This window comes from Hippoglossus hippoglossus, chromosome 9 (genome assembly GCF_009819705.1).
Source record: "Hippoglossus hippoglossus isolate fHipHip1 chromosome 9, fHipHip1.pri, whole genome shotgun sequence".
Classification (NCBI taxonomy): domain Eukaryota; kingdom Metazoa; phylum Chordata; class Actinopteri; order Pleuronectiformes; family Pleuronectidae; genus Hippoglossus; species Hippoglossus hippoglossus.
The window spans coordinates 6,997,757-7,016,612 of NC_047159.1; the positions used below are offsets into that span (position 1 = coordinate 6,997,757).

Sequence of the window (18,856 nt, forward strand, 5' to 3'; positions counted from 1 at the left end):
CTGCCAACATTAGATAACACGTTTTTACGGCCGTCCAACGAGAACTGTTCGTACCAGTAAAGACTCACGAGTCCAGGATTTTGTCCCGACTGCTCCGAGCTGCTGTCTCGCTGGTGTTTGTGTTGTACTGATGGTTCCGAACAATGCCGCTACGCAGCCGCTCATTCCACATACATTATTGTGCTTATGGGCCAAGACGGGGCGGAATGCTTTCAACTTTTATGATACAAACTTGTGCCAAGAGCATTTTTCGCCGCTGCTTCTCTCCAAAGGGGATTTCAAAGGGGGGAAAGCAACACATGCTGTCATTCATGTCCCGCCGTTCAGATGGACCATTACGCTCATATCAGATCGGCCCGTTTGATGTGCCGAGTGACAGAACAAAATAAATAGCGAGCGCAAGGCTGTGAAAGATTTGCAATGCAGTGCGTTAATTAACGAAGGGCTATACCAATTAGGCGCCCATGATTGGTGTGTGAATATCAGTGCAGTCACGCAGTCCGGGACTCGGCGCAGAGTAACACCACTGTTTACTGAACACAAAGACCATAAACAAGCGCTGGCAACAAGTACACTGCCAAGTGTGAGTAGCTGGGCATTTAAAATAATTTACAGCTTTTCCAAAGGTCGAACTTTACCTCAGAGTGGAGACCAACACATTTACATACTTTACTATTTTATTGTACAATAAAGCGTGTGGTTTATTTAATTTATCTTATTTTTTAATAACCAGAAAGTGCTTGTTTAAAAACGATGTAATGGAAAAACAGTTTGTTCTTCAGTGACACTTTAAACACAGACTAATTCTCCCGTGTCTTTTCATTTTCTTCACCACTTGGAATTGAGCTGTAAATGTGGGGATTTGTGAAAACATTTGTTAGACTTTTGAACCCGACTCGACCAATAAAGCTGCATTATATTTCATTATTTATTCGTCTTTGATAGAAAAGTGGATTTTGCATCACATGAATGGCAGAAAACTCCCTGGCAACTATTTTAAATTTGATTTAAACATTATTAAACATTATATTCAAGCAGCACGACAAAGTTAAAACCTGAACAAGGCTGAACTGGGTTTGGTGAATGTGTGAAATTAAGTACGCAGTTGTTGTGTCAGTCGCTAAATCATGAATTATAGTCAGATGAACATTTGGAGGTTTTACAAAAACACGTTGGCCTCTATTAGACTGCAGCATTTTGTTCCGGTAGATGAATCAGTAGTCGTCAGCTTTGGCTCCAGCTTGATGTGAATCATTGTTGCGTCATTCTAAAACTTCCTTCCTAAAGAGGTTGTGTCGTTAAACGTTTTAAAGAAAAATACTCTTTAAAGAAAAGGTTACCTCGCGGCACAGATGTTGTGATAAAGACTTTAAACCTTCGTCACAAAGAGAAACGCTTGTTATTTAAACTCCAGTTGTGGAAACAGGTAACAGGATGGAAACAAACACGGGATAAATGTCACCGGATTTGGACTAAACACGCATATTTATCCCTGCGTTTAAACAGGTTCTAATTGTAATAATATGTTCCCCCTTTGTTTTGCTGTTGCTCAACTCCACCCAGAGAACAAACAGTTCATCAATCGACTGGACGACACTAGGTAGTCAGTAATGAGGTGAATGTTTGAAAAAGAAAAGCGATAATGACCCAAATGTTTGGTTTTCGACGTATATAATTATGCATTTATTGACAAGAACGATACAAGTCTGCTGTGGGACAAACGGAGGTCAAGCCCACCAGCAGATGTGTGTCTTCAGTTTACTTAGCGGACCTCCTAGTCCTCTTGTCCCAGGAGAAGTTCGCTCCGTACGACTTCACCCGCGGCTTCGCGCTCCTCCTCTCCGTGATGTCGTAGCTCCAACCTGAAGTGAAAACATCCTCAGAGTAAGCGATGGGGGCCGGAGCGTCACATATATTCACTTTGGCCGAGCTCCAACACACAATGAGGTGTTGGGTGGACATCGACAGGCTGCGCGGAGTCAGAACTGCACTAATCACTTTCATGGTGCAATAAACAGAGTGCGGCCGTTTCCTTTGCTTCGTCTCAACAAACTCTCCCAGATGGTTCGGTTCCTCGGAGTCAAAGTGAGCTTTCTGTGGAGCGAAACACAAAACTGCATCCACCATGTTTCATTCTAAGCACCGGGACTGTTTCGAATGATGGTGTCGGCCGAATCCAAACTATTCTCTTAATCTTTTATTACTGGATTCGTTATGAGGCCCACATATTGTGATCAGCTGTTCTCGTCGCAATAAAGCCATTTTTAAACAGGTGCTGTTTTACTACTATCACTAATATCACCCGATGACAATCCTGCTCTGGAGAGTTTAACAAGCTGACAACATTAGCAAAGATTCACATTGTCAATATCTAAAGATTCCGATGGTGTCTGATGGACTTTGGCAAAAAGAGCTAAGTTTCCATGATCATCGGTTAATTTACTGCTGAGAAAAAAACCACAGCAGATCATGTTCAGAGGGTTAAAGTGCAGAAAGCTCTGTTTTACAAAACTTCTTACATATTTAATGTATAGTTGTTAAAAAATGATGAAAACATAAAGCTTTCAGGTGCTGGTCAGGACGGAGAAGTGGCCAAATGATGCTGTAACTGACTATTTTAGACCAAAGTGCACATTGATGCAGATTAAATCTAGTTACTCCTGCACCAAAGTTACTAATAGTGTGTTCATTGAATATTCTGTGTGAATATATTGGTTCATTCAGTGTTGGTGAAACCCTAAAGAATGATGTGTGTCATTATATCATTTTTTAAACTAAACTGAGCCACTGAAATCAAAGATGTTTTAACCAAAGTGCTGCTTTAAATGTTCAATTCTACCTAAAATCTTGACATTTCACATTTCATACCGTTTTTCTCAACGAAAGCCACGGCGTCTTCCTTGGAGGAGAAGGACAGAGCCATGTTGGATAGAGGATCGGCCCTGAAAGACACACAGAGCCGTTAGTGACACCATATTCTGGCTGATAACATCTGTCTGAATGTGACAATATGAAAACTTTTATTTTACAGGATATACAATACAAAAAAGATGTGGATTCTTACGTGGAGGCCCAGCCCATCAGCGGGTTTTCCCAGCGCTCCCTGGTGTCGAAGTCAATCTTCCACTTCTTGGTGCTGTTGCTTCCTGACTGCATGGCTGTTTTAGTCGGCACAAAAATGTGAACCTTGCGTGTTTTGATGTGCTCGTCTGGAACGCCCGTCACAGGACTGATGTCCTGCAGGGACACACACAGAGAGGGAGCACAGTGTCAGACGGGAGAACAGGAGGAATTAAACTATATATGATAATTTTAACATTATTCATATACCAATAAAACATACTCTGCTGGGGCCTTTGAACTCAGGCTATTGTATTTGTATAAATACCATGGAATTAAAAGAAAGGTTTTACGAATGATCAGATATGTTATGAAGTTTGAGGATGTTGATTGAATGAGCTGCTGATGTGAGCGTGGAACGGATTTCCACGAAAAACTTGTAATGATGGAACATGACGCAAGAAAGAAACCATTACATTTTGGGTCTGATCCAGGATTGTTATTTTTTATCCCTTTCTTTAACATTGTGAGAAAGGACTTTTAGTACTAAAGTCCTTTAAAGGTTTTTAATTCCATAATGACTATTGTTAGTAAACTATTCATCTTAAAACATTCGTCAGCTGCAAAGCTTTGAACTTGAAGAGGAGGGTTCGTTAGAGTGAGCCGTCAAAACAAATACTAAATGCCGTCAAACTTCCTTTTTTACGCAACCATGTGCATGGAATTAACCGACTGACATGTTTCTGGTTGCAGAGCAGCCCGGGTTCTTCCAGGACAATTCTGACTGATGTCTTTTTCTTTCCCTGCAAACCAAAGAGGGCCGTGAAAAGACGAATGTGTGTACATTGGTTTGAGGGAGGTCATCTGAAAGTTAGCTGGCAGGTGTTAAAAAACACAACCCGAGGCTCTGACAGCGTGTTCTTATGTCAGAAAAATGGGGTTAGGAAAATATTCAGTGGCTATAAAAAGTAGTTAGGTAATCAAGTACATGATGTTTTATATTTTTGTACTTCTCGTCGATCTGTGGGGATTTATTTTCACAAAAAAAGCTCAAATAAGTCTTCGGTGTCAGAAGAAAAAGCAATAAAATATGAAAAATTCAAGGAGTGAACACTTTTTATAGGCACAGTAAAATAAACAAAAAAGTTTGGATTGTATTTTTATTATTTGTGTGATCTGAAGCTCGCTCTGTGGGCAGGTCCGTCTCTGCCAGCACAGCTGTTACAACTACACATCAATTTCTCCCGTGTTTTAACCTGTCAGAATTTTACTGTGATTTTTCTTTACTTCTTGATATGTTGCTTGTAAACGTCCACCAGCATTTAATGGTCGGACGCTTTTTCCAGGTAACAGTTTTTGTTTTTTAAGACTTCAATTTTCTGCTCGATTTTATTTTAAGCGAATAACAACAATATTAAATGCAGCTTACATACGAGGAAAAGAGTCAATGTCAGATTCAAACACCAAAAAGAAAGAAAACAAGATAAGAAAAATATAAGAGATTTTTATGCAGTTTGTTTTAGATGAAATTAATGCTTAAGACAGTATCAGAAAGTAGGCCAGTGAGACTGGAGGAGGAGGAGGGGCGTACTAAATGCATATTTGTGAGCAACTGGAGACCCTTCAAGCTCCGATCAAGGATCTCGTCCAATTCTTCAGGGAATTAGCAAACAAGCAATGGGAAGTCTCCGACAAAACACAGACAAACCTCCCAGCATGCAACCAGCAGCCACCCAAGACTGAGGGCCTTCCAGGGTGCTCTCCTTTCAGTACAAGAATTTTACACATTTCAATGGCCATTACAACTTCAAAGAATCAATTTTTCATCATTGTCTGTCATCTGCCAGTTGATTTGTAGAAAGGGGGTCGTTTTGCATGAACTCAACACAAAAGCTCGCCTTTCCCCGGGCTAAAGGAGCTTCCAGTGGTATTTAAGCCTCGGAAATTACAGGTCCAATTGCTTGACTACAGCTCGTTTCGGGGGGAATATCTTTTGCTATGCTAAGGCTGGACCAGACTGAATTTAATCATAAACAAGATCTGCACATTGAAAAGATTGTTAAAATGAAAGGGAAGAGACGAACAAAAGGGGGGAAAAAAAATTCACAAGTGCTCGGTAATTATTTCCGGCTGCCCTATCTACTTAACCTTGACAATTCCCTCTTGTCAGAGAGAGGAGGAAAACATGTTCTCTTCACCCAAAGGGGGTAACGGTGGACGGTTCATGACACAAGTCTGCTGCAGATAATCTAAAGCCGTTTTAAAATGTTTCCGTTGGATAGAAGTTTTATATTTTGGAATGAATAACATCCAAAATACCTGATACTCCTGAAGTGCTCAGAAGAGAAGAATTCCCTGATAACCAAAACACATTTGGATTTGGGAATTGAGGGAAAAATGGTACCTTCCTAGTGGAGGTGAACCAAACCTGCAGTCACAAACATTTAGCACTTCTGTGATCTGCTCTGTTCTCGGAGATAGATGCACGAAAATCCCTCTCGGAGACGCAGTAGAAATGATACCCTTGGGATTAGCAGGCCAGACGATGGTTACGCATATGTACGTTGCATAAACCACAACTGACACATGAGGCCCATGTATGGTAAACTGGTGCAATAATTTGTCCAGATGTAGCCGACCTTAAATCACATCTTAGGCATGGATGAGCACAAAAGGTCCTTCATGAATGAGGAAGGATGTGTCAAAACAAAAGCTATGCCAAATCACTGAAAACACACTGCTCATTATCTGGCATTGTTTGCAAAAATATGAGTCTAGACTTCTATGATACTTGCACGCATTACACTGAAAGCTAGGAGGGTTATTGGCATGACAGACTCACCCACAATACCCAGATTCACAAAGGGAATGATTGTGGCTGGAATGTGGTGTGTTCCCAGGAAGACTAGAGAGGGATATCACAAAAGGAAAACCCACACGGTGGGCACTTTTTCTTCTGCCATGTACAGGAAGCAAAATGAGAACTATCAAGTTTGACACTATTCACAGGGCCTTCACGGGGCCCTACAATACCTGGCTGGGCAGACAGAATGCAGGGCTTAAGAGAGGGGGGAAAAAGGCTGGCAAAGTCTCCGTCACGTGAAAGCGTGTCGATATTTCTGACACCTCCAGGCTACGTGCCAAATAAAGAGCACTAGGGGCTTGTCGCTGTGGGGCCGCTGGGCCCACCAGAATGCTGAAAGCTGGTAGGTTTCTGTGTAAACAAGAAAAAAATCTAAACGTGCTCAAGTGTAAAACTGAAGGAAATAACAGGAGAAAGGAGAGAGAGACGGAGCCTCCTCTTACGAGAGGAGGTGAGGCGCAAAATACCTCAAAATAAAAGATTTGTGAAATTGAGTCTTTTCCATCCTGTTACTAATTCCTCTGCAGAATCAACCTCAAAAAGTGGAAACCAGTAAGAGAAGCCTGATTACCATTAAGTTGCATTTCTTCCTTCAGTCTAAGTGTCTAGGTCATGTTCGTGAGGATTCAGAACAAAAACAGCCCTGTGTTAAAAAAAACTAAAACAATGCATGAGGCTGCGTTTGTGATTGTGTGTTGCTTCAGGTACCAAGACAACAAAATGCTCCTCTGGAAATTTGAGTCACGGATCTGAGAGTTTGAAGGTTTATCAGACACCAAAACACTGCACAGAGGATCGGACAGTGCTGCAGCATAAACAGTAGAAATACTGTGTTCAGGTTAAAGAGTAAATCAGAGCATTTTGTTATGTTGCAGCCAAACAAATAGACTTTTTTGCTAATTGATTAAAAGGAATTTAAACATCCCATTCATAGTTTGTTTATTTAATTTACAGACATATATTTTCATATAAGAAACTACAAAGAAGCATGTAAACATGAAACCATTCTAGTTTACTGAGTTATTGCGTCAATTCGAAAGACAGTGGTGTGTAAGTTTGAAAGAAGTTGAGTTAAACCAGTTAAATAATACAAAAGGTAATACAAGACATTATGATGTGGTTAATTACTGGAAGTGCTGATACAAGCTGTACAAACAGGGAGCGTGTTTGGCTTATCAGTGGATTTTGTTTTCCAAGGCCTAATGACTTGGATCTCTGCAACGAAACGAAAGAAAAACGAAAGAAAAGAAAAGACGAAACACAGTGCATATCCAAGCCTTGTGCAATCGGGGATTTCTGTCCACTGGAACAAACCAGTTTGAGATTACAGATTGGTCTGTCAAGACAAAGCATGAGCTGGATATTGCTTTCAGTGCTTTGTGGCAGTATTTCATTGACCTCAGAAAACGTGCACTACTGCTCGACGGGTCAGAGAGAAAAGGGATTTCCATGCCGTGGCTGGATTTCCCTGTGTCATTGGGGCAATTGACTGGATCCACATCTCAATGAAATCTCCCTGAACAAATTCAACTTCACCATCAGTAAAGGTGTCTATTCTGTCAGTGTGCAAGTCATCTGCCACATTGGGTTTTGTTGACACAATGGTCATGAAGGAGCTGTTGATGATGGCTGATTGGTCCCTGACTTATGTTTTGTATGCCAGGTTTGATCTTTACTGGAAAACAATATCTGGAATTATAACTGTTGTGTTTATTTAGGAGACCAGCTTTATCCATTACAAACATGACCGATGACTCACCTCGCACCCCCTCAAATCAACAAGAGGCAAGGTACAACCAAGTCCACACACACACAAACACACACAAACACACACACACACACACACACACACGAGAAGAACGTTGGAGCGAACCATGGGCCGGCTGAAAAGAGAGGAGGTTCCTTAGAATGCCATTCTGTGAATGTAATACGATGTGCAAATTCCTTTTACGGTTGGCTACATTGTCAAGGCTTGCAGTCTGCTACACAACATTGCAATCAGAAAAGACCTTCGACTGAATGGCGCTAGACGGAAGCCTCTCCCAAGTGAAAACACCTTAAAATCTCTCTGTGAGACACAAGGTTCTCTGGTCTGGTAAAAGCAAATTTGAAATGTTGGCGGAACTCCAAAGCGCCATGTCTGGAGGAAACCAGGTTCTGCCTATCGCCTGCCCAATACCTTCCTAACAGTGAGGCACGGTGGTGGCAGCATCCCGCTGAGGGGTGTTTTCCAGCAGCAGGTACAGGGAGACTGGGCAGGGCTGAAGCAACGTATAGAAATGTCCTTAATGAAAACCTGATCCAGAACATTCAGGCCCTGAGACTAGGGTGGAAGTTGACATATGCAGCTAAGACAACTCAGGAGTGGCTTAGGGAAAACTCTGCGAGAGCCTCGACTTGAACCCGAACATACATCTCTGGAGAGATCTAAAAAAGACTGTTCACCGATGGTCCCCTTCCAACCCGACAGAGCTTGAGAGGATCTACAGAAAAGAATGGCAGGAAAATCCTCAAAGCTTGTTTAAAGCTTGTTGCATCATACACAAGAAGATTGAAGGCTGTAACCGCCTTGTAAACACAGCCCTTGTACTTTCGGTATGGGAGGGACATGCATCAATCAAAGAGTTGTTTCTATAATACATTTCTGACTCTGGCACAGAAAAAATGGCTTTATTCTACTTTTCTTAATTCCACCGACAAACCTGGGATTAGCTCGTTCTAACATCTATGAACACCATAGCCAACCTATTGGTACTAGAAAGTTAATCATCCAATATTGGTGCATTAACATCAAAATGCACCAGTATGAAAACTTTTATTACAGAACCTAATGCAGTAAAATATGCCAAATTGTCTCCTCTCTTTCACGTGTTTGACACTGGACTAACTCCTAAACTGTCTTCCAGCCACAACTCTCCCCATATCATTTAGCACATCTTGTCAGTTTCTGATGATTTGCAAGTGAATGTCCATGTTTCCTGCAGTTCATTTCCCACAGTTCGTACAGTGGAACATTAAACACTGTTTTGCCAGCTCAGGGATATAAAATATGGTCTCACCATTCTTTCTAAAATGATTTGCAGTTTCGGACCAAATGAAATAAAGGTTTTTGGGGAATATGATGCACCTCTGTGAAGGGATTTACCTGTGCCTAGAGAATTAATTTAATTTACCATAAAAAGTGGTTTGCCAATGAGCAATATTACATTTGGATGCATCTTTGAGAAAAGGACTAACTAAAGCAATGCCTGGGCCATCACATGGCAAAGCAAACACGTGACAAGGGGTGAATATAAGGACCTTGTCTTGAACACATTACTTTCTATTTACCAATACCTTTTAGTGCCATTTTAGTAAAATAGGACTATTTTACATCTAAAATACACATAAAATTAACTGACATGATTCTGCTAAAAGTATTAGTTGTAAAAATTATCAACCTTTCAATCAAGTAGAGAGACCTTGTTAGATAGACAAAACTTGAAGGTATTGGTTTGACACAAACTGTGGAACCAAAACTTTTACTTAGAATCTAGGATTTTAATAAATACCCATTCATAGTCTGACTGTTGCTAAGAACTATCAGGGGTAGATTAACAATAAATGAAGTTTTCCTAGAAAAAAAGTCCAGTCAGATAGTCTAAACACAAATACTGGCCGTCCTATTTTTAGGGTTTAAATGTAAACTGAGGTACAGAGTGTATTTTCCTGTTAGTACAACAACAAAATAGACGAACTAAACAAACAACGTTTGTCTGTACACAACTGACTCAGACAAAATACTTCTAGCATCACTACAACCTTGTTGCGAGTAGTAGTGGACAGCGTGACAACCATGACACAAGTATGGTGCAGCCTATCATTGTATGAACGCCTGTATGCCAAAACTGCAGCCCGGCAGCCAGGGGGGGGTCATAAGGTCAGCCAAGCTGAATCATGTTGAGTCAGCATGTGGTGAAAGCCCAAACACATCACCCTTAACCCCCCACTGTCCTGCCCACACCCAGACCAAGAGCCTCACTCAACAGCCTCCGCCAGTTCCCACCTTCAGACGTCTTTGAAGTGGAAAAAGCGTGCCAATTACTGATTGGACATAGGGGGCGTCTCTAATAGCAAATATTATGTTGCTTGCTCATGTGTGGGAGTGGTTCAACTCTGGAGAACAAGGAGCAGCTGGCGCGAGGGTCATCTCGAATCTCACATTACACATACCGGTGAGGATTGGAAAGAGAGGGGAAGGAGAAGGTCATTTATGAATATGTTGGATGCAGACGCACTTATTTGTCTGCGTGTTGTACAGCATCTCAAAAACACTCCTTCAAATGTCAATCCAAATGTTTTACAAGTAAATCATATCTATAATCATTTAATAAGCAAAAATACCCCAAAAAACTTAAGGATGTTCTTTATATTCTTGATTAACTTAATAAAGTTGAATAACTGATAATGAAAATCAACTGATAATCAACTACAGCTGCAAACAGTGCACATTGAGAACAGAAAAGAACAATTTTTCATGTTTCATCACCTAATAATCTGCCAATTCTTTTCTTAATTAGTTAATTAATTAGACTAAATTAATCATTCTGCAGAAAGTCTGCAAAACACAAAACCATTAATAGATCTTAGAGCCCAGGGTGATATCATAAAATGTCTCACTTTGTCTGACCAGTAGTTAACAGCCAAGATGGCGTTCAGTCATCACAGCGACTTATAAAGACTGAAAAAAGTTCTTGAATAAGGAAAATAGCTGCGAGTTTACAATCTCTGAATAAATGAAGGTGCAGGCAAACCGGAGCAGCAAACCTTTTTTTACCCGCTACACAAACACAACACTTTGCAGCGAGACACTTCCTAAAACTCCTCGGCACTGACAGGGCTGAGAAGTCCTCCTAAGAGGCTTAGACTCTATGGAAGAGAGTGTTAATGAATGAAATACTATTTAGTGGATGATACATAATAAAGCCTCTTGTCCAGCGCTCTTCAAAGACCAACATCCTCTGACCCACTACTCCAAACTTGAGCCGAGACATTTTTTGCATAAGCACGCCGTATGAAAGGGCAACCAGACAAAACAGACACTTAAGTTGTCTATGTGTGAGGGAGGGAGGAAGGGTGGGAGAGGAGGATGACAGGGAGAGGAGGGGGGGGGCGGGATGGTGAATGTGGTCTGCTGCACTGTAGGTCACTCTGTCTGTGGCTAGACAGGCTTAGAGAATATACACCGCTGTAGTGCAGACTTAAACTCCCTGTGCTAAATTTATCCTCATAGTTGAGATGGCAGGATTTTTATTGTTATTGTGTCTCCGTTGTCCTTCACACTGATTTTCTTGCGATTTCCAAACACGAAAGCAAATACCTGTTAGGAGCTGCACTGGCTGAGAGTACTTTGCCCAAGGACACTTGGGCAAACGCATCTAATTCTGCGGAAATTGAGTTCTCAAGTGACACCATGCAAACTGGTGTGTCCAAGCGAATAGGCCTGTTGGTGCACTGAAAGGACCTGAAGTCAACCAGCTTCCTTTAAATATTTTCTGTACGAGGGTCTTGTCTGATCTCTGCGTGATAAATCTTGACTGACGTACTCTGGATCCTTTCGATCTGATTTCAATCTAAATTTTTAAAAACAACAACCGGCCTTCAGACTCAACTACCTTACCACTATCAAACCCCACATATTTAGTCCAGATGTGATGTTATTTGCCGAGCAGGCGCTGGACTTTAATTTTGTGAGAAAACAAAAGATTTCAGATTAGCAAACTCAAGATGTCAAGAATCAAATGGGCCTACCAATTTAATACACTCTTCCTCTCTGCGTCTTCCTCCCCCCCCCTTCCCCCTCAATTCCCCACCCTCTAATAACTGTCCTCCTCTGTCTCATAAAACCCTAGTGCCTTTAGAGAACTCTATAACAAGGCTTCACAAGCGCTTTAAGATTATGGTGTTGCCTTTATGTGGAGAGAGGGAGCGCACTTGGCCATGGCTGAAGCAGGAGTAGACACTGAGACACTCGAGCATAAGTGGGGGATATTGCAATATCACATATTGAAGCAGCTGCTGCAGCTATAACTTCAGTTGTTTCTGCAAGAGGCCAAAGAGTAAAGCAATAGGCCTGCCTCTAATTGAGGGAGGTCACAGACATTACGTGTAAAGCGGTGTATCAGTGGCCAGCCAGCTGGACCCTGGGAGCTGCCCAGCATGCTTAATCAAACAGTAATTACAAACAAAAGCAGGTCGGCATGGGCACTCGAGGGAACAGCTCTGGGCACTGGAGCTCCATCACGCAGGTCTTTTTATTTGGCTTTTTTTTCTGAAATGTAGACAATGCCTTCAATGATTTGCTCATGAAAAGATTAAAAACATTTTCGACCTTTTAAATACGAGGAAACAAACAAACAATTGTTTTCATTAGTGATTACGCTGATTATAGTCTTGATAATCAGTTGGTCAATAACATTTCAGAAAACGGTAAAAACATTTTGTCCGTGAGTAGAAAACCCAAAGATACTCTACTGTCACATTACCATATAGCCAGCAAATTCTTAAACTGGGGGGATTGTTTGATATTTTGCTTAAAAAAAAAATCACCTTAAACCTGAAATTACTGAATGTGTTGCCCACTCGAGGGCAGTGGAAATATCCTTAGCTCATGTTTATATTTCCTGCGGCGAATATATATTAATGTATCTGATAACTGCTGTATACTTTGCGGACTGTGAGTTTAATAAAACAGCTGAAAATGTATGTAAAACTCAGAAATGCAGAGTCAAGCCCTAATTATCTGTGGGTTTAGACACTTTAATGACTAAAGCAGCCTGAACAAATCCCACTAAAAGTCTTTTTCAACAGATCTGTTCAGATTTTTTGACCTGCAGAATAGCATTGCCCTTCATAGCCTAAATTTGTCTGTAAGGGATATGACCAAACATGCTGTAGAGACGCAAGTTCCTGTAAGGTTTGCATTTTTTGGACAGACGAGAACTAAGGACAAGATAATGAGTGCCACACACATATTGTCAGACAGAGCTTTTGGAGTGAATTCAAAATACCGTTTGCCCAGGCCAAAATGCAACCTCATCTAAACGAGGTTATTCAGAAAGACTCGCCACACAAGTGGCACACCACTTTTTCCTCGGGCTGCTCCAGAGAGACAGCATCCGAGCCTGGCATAACCTTGCAGTGGATCGAGACCCTTGTTTGATTGGTCCGACCGGAAAAGCAATTCACAATTATTGACAGCCTGATGAAGGACTAGCGTGCTGACATGCGCTGAATGCCCAAAAGGGAGAGTGCTCTCATTGCCCTCTTCCATGTGAGACAGAGACCACTGTACTGTAAACAGCTGAGGCCTCTCTTTTTGGCCTGTCTGGGTAAGCATTAGAGTACTTCCCGCCGTCGCCAGCAACGGCACGCCACAAAGGAACCTCTGTGGCAAACAACACTGAAGTGCCCACTGTCTTTTTCGTGAGTCTCAGGGTGTCTCACAAACTTTTTTTCCATGAAACTTGCTTTTCTTTCACCCCTCCCCACTTTTGGAGGCCCTTTTTTTTTTTCTGTCCTCTGCTGTTCCTCTCAGTGGCCCCTACTGAGAGGACAGAGACAGACACTCCGCCCAGCCAAAGGTTTGTCTGCCAGTATGGTCAGCTTTGGGCTGGGACAAAAGCGCACTGACGCTGCCCACACACAGCAAACCCCCACAAGTCTACAACAGACTCCCACATTCTCCCCAAACTCCCTCTTTCTTCTTTATCGTCTATCTCCTTCGTCTTTTAATGACAAGGCCTTCACTTCAAAGATCCCTCTTTGTTTTGTACAGTCGGTACATTGATAACCTTGACCACTTCAAATGCTCACTTATCACTGTTTAAGACTGTGCTTTAGCACTGATGAAACAAGCACCATGGACGAGCTGCACAAGCCACACCACTTGACAAGTGTAGAGAGAAAGTCATGACAGGAAGCCACTGATTTGTAAAAGGAAAAACAATACAGCATTTTATCTTGATCAGGATTCTGACATTCAGTGTGTTTACATATGCTTAATCCAGTTACAGTTGGTTTTAGGGCAATAATTTGAAATTGCAACAAGAAAGAAAAATATAATGGACTATTTTGTACTTTTTTTCCATTGCGTGTGTGCACCGCCAAATCAGTGGGGTACCGTTCTCTTTTGATTGTATTCTCGTGATTTTGGATAAATGCAAAAGAATGTTTATGGTGCATTTGTGATAATGAATGTGACCAAAAGAAAAAGAAAACTTGCACCTAACCACCAATATTGGTCTTGTAAGCCACAGTCTGTCCTCTTTACTTGGGGGGTGCAGCTGTAACAGCAGAAGAGGTGCCAGTGCTCTGGCCAGGACTAGAAGCAGAGCAGCAAGTCATCCTCGCTGCTGTCGCCAGATTGTGCTTATTTAAAAAACGCTGATATTTTGACAAGACTTAAAAGGCATGTGAACATCTTTGTTTTAGTGGGATTCATAACACTTGTTTGTAATCTTTGTATCTCCTCTGCTCCACGTGTGTGGGGAGGGGGTAAGCCACACACATGGTGAAACAGAAGGCGAGAGAAAGGTGACAGCCACACACAGTGAAGACTCTCACACTGAGCTCAACAAGTGCACATAAATTAGGTTAATTATGCCGTTTTATTTAAATTTTCATTGAATTATATAACTTTTTTTTTGCAATGGCAGAGGAAGCACTGCGAATAAATGCTGTTATCTAAATTCCAACTAAAGCTAATATTTATTTTAGTGGCATCGAACACAATGATAGTCAAATTAAACTAGTTTTTCATGTAAACTCCGTTTATAAATATATTTGGTTACTGCAGTAACTCTTAATAATAACTTGGTAACTGGGAGCACAATGATTACGTTCGCCATCATATTGCTACAAAAGCCTACTGTCTACTACAAACCCACTTTGGCAGCGAGTTCGAAGACCTTTTTAACAAATTTTCCAGGAACGTAATTGGGGGACAGAAGATCAGACAAACACCAATTGGTGTGTCACGTTGAACAGAGAGGGATCCTTACCAATTTCTCATCAACTGTAATAAGTTGCGTGTCTTGTCCTTGTTTCTCTGCCAGCCTCCATGTTGATGTGCTTGTAGACCTGAAAAACCATTAGATAGACATTACACACAGAGCACAAAACACCAGATGGGCCAACAAAGAAGTTAATGATAAATAAGCTTCACTCTGCAAACACCGACTATCTCCGAGGAAATGACGGGGCAAGGATATATCGTGAAATAAGAAGAGATCAGAAGTGAATTTCCCCGCCACATATTAGTTCTGTCTGGTGAATCTCTGGCAGACTGTCGCTCTCATCCTAATGACAGGACGTGCTTAATGTTGGCTGTGGTCAACTGTCAGGCAAGGACTGTGTAGCTCTTTGTGAATGTGCAGCCGTGTCCCGTCACAAAACAGTAATGTGCCATCAAGGCTCAGAAAGTAAAGGGCTATTACCGATAATCACATTCCAGATAATGTCCAGATTATTTGTGTTTTATTTATTTAAAAGGTAATTATTTTCACACTACAGATCCCCCTACTGTCTCATATTGTAAATTAAAATGTAAAAGAATAAAATCAAAAACATCATTGTGACCTACGTAACTATTGTTTCTGGTGTTCTATGTTTATAGTTGAATTTATTAAGTTGTCACTTGAATGAATCCCTTCAGACAACACTCACATCCTGAACAATGTATAATAAGGGTAGATGGTAATAAGTAGTAAATGGAGTTACAGTATATAATGCTTTACTTTACTATGCAGTAGTTCACTGTATGTGATCAACATTTATCATAGATAAAACAAATGTTTACTCAGATAAAAAAAAGTTCAGATCAATCAAAAACCAAGAGTTTTTAGTTCAAGCCTCGGATAATATTTTTTACTCGTAAAATGAGGACCATGTGCAACAGTTTGTGACTTTTTATCCGTCCTCTCCTTCCTGGACTTTCAGCCAGCTAAGTCTATTTCTAATCTCCAACATCTTTATCAACTCATGTTCACGCCTAGAAATGAATTGGAATTTGAATTTTCACTTGGACAACGTGTTTCTCTTGGTGAAGCAACGCAATCAAACCTGTCAACTATTATTTCATGTTCCCATCGAAGGCATGGTGAGGCCAATGTCAAATTATGAAAAGCTGAAAACAAAGCCATCATTTGCAACGTGACTGCTCTCAGATGGCTTCAGTTCTTCAGGCAAATTAAAACCTAAGACCTGAGTTTGGAAAAACCCTTGGCTGCTCACGTTTCCTAGCAAATATTTGAATAACTTATTTTGCAGACAAAAAGATTGATATGCAAGAAACAATATAATTTGCAGGCTTATGCATAACTATGTTTGAACAGATCACAAATCCTGACAGTATATCATGTAATCTCACATTAGCTGCTGTCAGATTGCCCACATACACATTTAGAGCAAATGTTGTGTCAGTGTCTCAACATAATGCCGCAATGTGGATTACATGCCCCCCCCCCAATATTTAATCTATACTAAAACTCACGTGGACTGTAAATAAAATCACTAACAATATTATATATGTTATGTCACTTATTGTCAGTCAAATGAAATTATAAAATCTAACATTACTGTATCATATTTATTTCCCCAAATCCCAAACAGTATCTACAGTGATATTATGATAAGACTGGAACGAACCACTGTTTGGATAAGATGGAGCCAAACTGTTTCTGCTCTGGATCCGGGTATCAAATATAACAGAGTATAACTCAACGCTACCGACCCAAAGATAAACATGTCTCATCCCCAGCTGAATTACTTGTGGATGTTTTGTAGGTGGCTGAACTAACTATTTATTAAATAACGTCAATATCTGTCTGCAGGCAATGTTTGGAACATGAGCTACAATCGAGTAAGTTGTGATGGTTGATTGTTGTGGGTAAAAGATTTGGAGAAGCACAGGAAACAGTTCAAGAATCAGGAATAGAAATATTTGTGTATGAAAAAGGCAGAAACCAGAAGAGCAACAAGATCAAATAAACACATTATTTTTCTTTAGTGAGCAGTTCACAGGATATGATGGGTTTATTTTCTTAGAAACCCATGAGATCAAGTGCACACATGATTAAACCAGAAAAAGTATTAACAGCCCAGTAATGCAACATATTACATGAATAAACCAGAAACCAGAAACGTGTGTTTTACAGCAAGAAATCCATTGTGTCAACAAAATATAAAGTGAATTTGTGATGCTACAGGTTAGCTTCCTTTTAGCCACCTCTTTTCTTCCCGTTGAGATGTTACTAAATAAAGTTTCCCATCTAGCTGAATGATATTAGTTCATAGAGTGAAGTGCACGTGTGGAGCAGTGAGCAACGTTTAACTTCATTAGCAGCTAAACTGATTTATACACAGACAAGTCAGACCAGGTGTTAGCTAACTAGCCGGCTAGCTGTAAGGACACAGGGTAACCCTGACGTTAGCTAACACCCAAGTCTCTTTAAATCAGCGAGCAAGAACATAATTAAGTGTTTGAACATCCACAATGTGCCAAATAAAGAGCGGAAACTTTATAAACATGTTTTATTCCAGTGTTTTATGCTCCAACGCTGGTTAGCTTGCAGCCACAGATTAGCCTGGGACATGCTAGGCCTGCTAGCATCGTCTTTAGCCGACTTACAGTTCAATACTCCACAATAAAAGAGGCACAGTAACACGTGTGCACATTAAACCACTAGACAATGGACAGTGAATTACCTGGCGGGGTTCAGCAACACCCTAGAAGCGGTGCTGGTCACAGTTAAACGTCCCAAGCCGAGCAGTGACATTGAGGACGCCATGTCTGTTGTCAACACTCGGGTACGGCGAGCGCGGAGGGTCAAAGCGTGCGCGCGGCTGATGGCTGCAGCAGCTGGAGGAGACATGGAGGACAGATGCCAGATATTACTTTACAGTGGACATGTCCGGGCACAACCAGCCAGCGTCTGTTCACACCTCTCATGTTCATTTCACATATCACAGGTAAAGACGAGCAGGGTGTTGACAGAGAGGAGTTCAGCAGGGGGTTTTCTTACAGGGTCGAGAAATGGCTTCAATCTGCCAAAAGCTCGATTTGTTCTTGATGCAGTGATCAAAGTGTAGAATCGACACTAAACTTCAGTTGGGATCACTTGACTTAATGAGCTGTGTGTGAAGGTTTATGATGCTTAAACTCGACAAACTTAGGGTGCCCGAGAGACCTCAAGTGCTGCAAATTAAGAAAACATCTTCATCAATTTGACGACACACAGCCTGCAAAAAAGTCAAAACATGTGCAAATACAGAAACACGCTGCAAATTGCGAAAACGACAACAGGAATGTTTCTTTCTTTGGGAAGTTGTTGGAGTCTGCTACTCGTCAGTGGTGATGGAACTTCACAAAAGTTTTCCCTTGTGGTTTTCGCAATTTGCAGCGCATGTGTCGTCAAATTGATAAGCTTGTTTTCGTAAGTCGCACATGTTTTTTGTATTTTCATGTGTTTTCTTTATTCGCAGTGAGTTGAGCTCTCTCAGCCACGGTCTGAATTGGTTTTCAATGAATTTAATTGACATTAGAAGTTCTACCATTTGATGTTACAGTAAAATGTTGAATACGTATAGCGTGTATTCAAATATTAGATATAATATGGATAGAAATACACAGCAGTTTATCCAATTAGTGTAGGGCTAAACCATCTTTAAATGCTGTACTAAACACTACAGTAATGGGACATTATTCTCAGTATTCAATCAGTGTTTTATTGAAGTTCAAATTCTTCATTGTGGTATATGTCATTTTCTGCAGCAATACTAATATATGTTTTATTAAGGCTAATCCAAAGAAATGTAGTAGTTAACCCTAATCCTTATACTCCCAGTGACACACGAGTTATTCCAAGATATGAACTGATTTGCGATTTTGTTTTA

The 18,856-nt window shown here is 40.9% G+C and overlaps 1 protein-coding gene across 1 annotated transcript; it reads right to left on the reverse strand.

Annotated features, from left to right (window-relative positions):
* Positions 1-1,654: 1,654 nt before the first annotated feature.
* Positions 1,655-17,824, reverse strand: ndufs4 (NADH:ubiquinone oxidoreductase subunit S4). Its single transcript, XM_034596507.1, has 5 exons — positions 17,669-17,824; positions 14,965-15,043; positions 3,065-3,237; positions 2,869-2,942; positions 1,655-1,862 (listed from the first exon to the last, which is right to left on the reverse strand). Exons 1-5 carry the CDS (start codon positions 17,749-17,751, stop codon positions 1,759-1,761), a joined length of 513 nt encoding a protein of 170 aa, XP_034452398.1. The 5' UTR covers positions 17,752-17,824; the 3' UTR covers positions 1,655-1,758.
* Between the last annotated feature and the right edge of the window lie 1,032 nt (positions 17,825-18,856).

Coding starts and splice junctions, on each gene's coding strand:
- ndufs4 (XM_034596507.1), bottom strand. CDS start 17,751: ATGGCGTCCTCAATGTCACTGCTCGGCTTGGGACGTTTAACTGTGACC. Junction 15,044..17,668: donor GTGTTGCTGAACCCCGCCAG/GTAATTCACTGT, acceptor ATGGTTTTTCAG/GTCTACAAGCACATCAACAT. Junction 3,238..14,964: donor TTACAGTTGATGAGAAATTG/GTAAGGATCCCT, acceptor GTGTCCCTGCAG/GACATCAGTCCTGTGACGGG.